Below are 4,657 nucleotides of genomic sequence, written 5' to 3'. Positions count from 1 at the left end.
CCAGCCATGAATTTTTCCATGTCTCTGGGCATTAGACCATCACTCATGGTGCCCACAGTACTGTGTATATGGCAGAGCAGGGTACTGGCAAGCACTTGCCAGCAGCAGCTTCACTGACCTTTGAACTCCACTTGGCCAACTGCCATTTACTTCCAACTGTCAACTGCAGCGATTGCATTGACGGATACAGAAGTGCGAAAAATGGCGTCCAATGGACATGAGAAGCGCAAGAGAGAAGAGGAGAGCGTGAGCGGACTCACGAATATAAAGAAGAAGAGGAGCGGAGAGAATAACATAATAACAGAGCATGAGGAGCCAACAGCGGGCACCAGCCAGGACCCCGGACCATCAGACTCCGGATTTCACATCAGTCGCTTCACCCGCCTACAGACATTGGGTAAAGGAGGCTTCGGAGAGGTAAGTTTTATAACTTCCCATTTTCTGGTAAAGGTGCAGTGACCCTAAATATATTGTATTTCTATTTACTGTGTAACTGAATGCAAACTAGTGTCTTCTGTTATCAGCCATTTCATCCACATCAGAGGCTTAGGATACATTCACATGTAGCATCAAAATCCTGTATATAAGAATGGATGTCTATAGGTTGTCTTTAGGGGTGGTATGGCAGTATTACTCAGACAGTGTATGTAGTAGCATGTATTCACCTGGGCAGCATTTTGGTGGGGGGTTGGTCTGTTTAATATCATTTTTGTAAGATCTATTTTTCCCACTTTCCTGTCCGTTCTCATTTGACTTTGAAAAAAAAAGTATTTTGAAAGTGGATCTCCCAAAATGTGATCTGAAATCAGCCGTACTGGTTTATAGAATGGCAATACTATATGGCTGAGGTATTATTTCATCAATATACAGTATGATGATATCTTTGGGTGTAATAATGGTAGGATTGGAAAAATGTGTTGTAAATATTATTTGAGCAATGGATAGTGCTGGATATTATGCATGTATGATGGCATTAGTTACCATAATATGGCAGTATCATATGGGACCATTGTGGACAGGCAGGCGGACAGGTAGGCAGATAGATTAGATAGATAGATAGATAGATAGATAGATAGATAGATAGATAGATAGATAGATAGATAGATGATAGATAGATAGATAGATAGATAGATAGATAGATAGATAGATAGATAGATAGATAGATGATAGATAGATAGATAGATAGATAGATAGATAGATAGATAGATAGATAGATAGATAGATAGGAGATAGATAGATATGACACTTACTCCTCACACTGAAGCACTGCTGACATAGAACATTGTCAATATTGCTAAAATGTCTGAACCTGTATTGTAAGGTTCTACAACTGTTTGTTGGATTGAAGTGAACCTGCCGCTGATGCGGCAGCCAAGTAAGGCCTCATGCCCACGGCCGATTCGGATTCCAACTGAGAAATCTTGCAGCGTAATCAGACCTGGCGCCCCCCAGAGACCCCAAATCTCCTGCGCACGTTGTCCTGCGGTGCGGATTGTAAATCTGCAGCTTGTTACATTTTATTGCAGATTTTTAACACAAATTCTAGTTTTCACATGAGGGTTTGTGTGTTTCCTGTAGATGTGATGCAGATTTGCTGTGCATGGACCCGGCCGTAGGCAGCAGAATAGCCTAAAACCCCTACTGATAAATCCCCCATGTAATAAATGTATATGATTGTCCCCCCTGGCCGCTGTCAGTGATCATTTCCTACTTGTTTTCTTAAGGTGGTCCTGGCCTCATTCCCTGGCAGAAACATTTTCACAGCCATCAAGATTGTGGACAGAGGAAGCGGAGCAGATATGATATTGAGAGAGCGACGGATACTCCTGAAGGCCCAAGACTGCCCCTTCATATGCCATCTATATGCCGCACAGCAGTCTGCCAACAAAGCCTACTTCATCATGGAGTATCTGTCTGGAGGAAGCCTGAGGGCAATGATCAGGATGTGCGGCCGCCTGGACATCAGCAGTGTGAGGTGAGTAAATGACTAATCAGGAGACAGACAGACGGATGGACATGGGGGGGGTACATAACTGGTCAGATGTACAAGAATGGAGGACATACAGGCTGCCATAAACAGCGCCTCCTCTCTTCTGGTGGTGACAGACACATTGATGATGACATGATGTTAGGGGACTGATTTCATGTCATTGATACTACACTCTTCTCTCTGTCAGATTCTACACAGCGGAGATTGTATGCGGCCTCCAGTTCCTGCACCAACACAACATCGTCCACCGGTGAGCAGAATTTCCCACACTTCTCTGCTTCCTTGTAATAGTGTCCCAGCTTTCCCAGAGTCCTGAATTAGGCCCGGTTTGCTGTCCTACATCCCCAAGTCTTCTGTATCTGCACTGATTTGCATTTGTCTTTTCTCTTTTCATTGCAGAGACATAAAGCTGGACAACATCATGGTGGACAGAGATGGACACATCCGCCTGATCGACCTGGGGCTGGCCCAAGACGGAGTCACCTCGTCTAATAAGATTTGTGGAAGGACGGGCACAGTTAAATATATGGCCCCAGAAGTGCTTCTTGAAAAGGAGTATGACACAGCAGTGGACTGGTGGAGCCTGGGGATTGTTGTATCCAGGATGGCGGCAGGACAGTCCCCTTTCTACCATGGCTCCAAGAAGGAAAAGGTCATCGAATCCATCACCACAGAGCAGCCAACATTTCCATCTTGGCTTGATGCCAACTTAAAACATCTTCTGGAGAGACTGCTGCGCAAGAATCCTGAGAAGAGGCTGGGTGTCTACAAGAATATCCGAGGTCACCCTTTCTTTACCACCATAGATTGGGAGGAACTGGAATTGAAAAGATCACGGCCGCCATTCAAGCCATTCAGGAGAGTTTTGGAGAATAAAAACCTGCAGTGGCCGGAGGATGGGACACCCCTTCACCCCATGGACGGATTCGATTTCACTTCACCAAGCTGGACCCGGTAGGATTTTCCTCCACTAGGGATGATGTTCTTCAGTCTGGCCTCTGTGTTCACCATCATTGTTCCTCTGGTGTCAGACAGGAGGTCATATAGTAATCCTGCTTCATGTCACCATGTCAGGTCCGCAGTCTTCTGCCTATTTGGCTTCATTATTGTTGCTCCTGTAATTACTGTCTCTGCTTCTTCTTAGGATGACGAGAAGAATCCGATAGTGAAGGAAGCCACAAGCATCTGGTAAGTACCCTCTATATACACCTACACATACATATCTGTACACCTATATACACCTATACACACAGGACACCTACCATTATATCCATACATTGTAACAAATCTTCACATGTCTTAAAAAGTTTATTTTAAAAACATTTTCTCTCTTATGTCTTGCAGGCTCAACCCGCGCCGACTGTCTCCTGAACCCACGACTCTGCTGCTGTAGAAGACCTCGGCTTGCCTAAAACATCCTCTCCATCAACTCTGCTGCATATTTCCACCACGCTTCCCTCAACCCTGACATCATCTGCTGTAATAATTGGCTGACATCGGGCATCATCCTCTGCTGAAGACCCTCTTCACCCCCCGCAGCGGCCTGTGCTTGATTGGCAGCTGGCAAGTTCAGGAAAAATAGCCCGAGTGACTATTATCCCTGAACTCCTGGTTACCAGTAAGACCTCGGCACAGGCCAGGTAAGTAGCACACACATCATACATTAAGATAGACACAAGTGTAGACACTAACACATACATAGACACAAGTACACACACTGATAGGTGTAGATTTCGGCTTTGATTCTGGGACTTGTTCCGACCGCCATATTTGGGGTCAGGAAGGAATTTTTCCAACCTGAGGACAATTGGCTCGTACCTCAAGGAGGTTTTTGCCTTCCTCTGGATCAGCTCACAGCCTTAAATAGGGTTAGGTTTTACTTATAGAGAAGTAGCCCCATAAATAATACAATATAAATACATATATATATAAATCTTCAGCTTTGTAGGGTTTCTAGCTGACATCACATACACCAGGGAGGTGAGCTGCTGGCGTTTGATCCTGAGATTTATTCTGGTCGCCATATTTGGGGTCAGGAAGGAATTTTCCCCCCTTAAAACAGGATAATTGGCTCTTTCCTCAAAGGGGTTTTCGCCTTCCTCTGGATCAACACAGTCTATAAACAGGTTTAGTTTGATACACTTTATATTTCACACATGCAGTAAATAGTAATAACTGATTATATATCCAGATTTATGAATACAAAACAATATGCTTTATAAATTCAGATAGATTTAATCTCGGCTTTGATCCTGGGACTTGCTCTGATTGCCATAATTGGCATCAGGAAGGTATTTTTCCCCCCTTGGGTACGTTGACAGATAGCGGAAATACTGTGAAATACTGCAGCGCACATCCTTTACGCGGCCACCGCTACTGAGCCCGTGGCCACCGCTGCTGCTGGTCAGGTGATGCGCCCACTTCTACCATCACCTGACCAGCGGCAGCGGTGCTCAGTAGTGGTTTCCGGGTGAGGAATCTTTCCGCTATGTGTGAACAGACCTTTGGCTCGTACCTCGAGGGGTTTTTGCATTTCTCTAGATCAACTCAGCCTCAAAATTCCCCAACCTAAAATTCACCATTGCCTATAACTAAAAATAAAATGTTCTTTCTCCCCTTATATCTTTGTGTCCGTGTCTTTATTTCCACTGGTTGTCTCTGTAGTTT

The 4,657-nt window shown here is 44.7% G+C and overlaps 1 protein-coding gene across 1 annotated transcript; it reads left to right on the top strand.

Moving 5' to 3' along the window:
* Window positions 1-201: 201 nt before the first annotated feature.
* On the top strand, window positions 202-2,666 carry LOC136581764 (protein kinase C delta type-like; the record flags this gene model as incomplete). The annotated part of the gene is made up of 4 exons (XM_066582387.1): window positions 202-417; window positions 1,725-1,975; window positions 2,178-2,240; window positions 2,390-2,666. Coding segments are annotated over exons 1-4 (807 nt in total), but the record flags the coding sequence as incomplete, so codon positions are not given.
* Window positions 2,667-4,657: the final 1,991 nt, after the last annotated feature.

This window comes from Eleutherodactylus coqui, chromosome 11 (genome assembly GCF_035609145.1).
Source record: "Eleutherodactylus coqui strain aEleCoq1 chromosome 11, aEleCoq1.hap1, whole genome shotgun sequence".
Taxonomy (NCBI): Eukaryota; Metazoa; Chordata; class Amphibia; order Anura; family Eleutherodactylidae; genus Eleutherodactylus; species Eleutherodactylus coqui.
The sequence above is the reverse complement of the archived record's forward strand: the minus strand, read 5'-3'. Positions and strand labels throughout refer to the sequence as shown.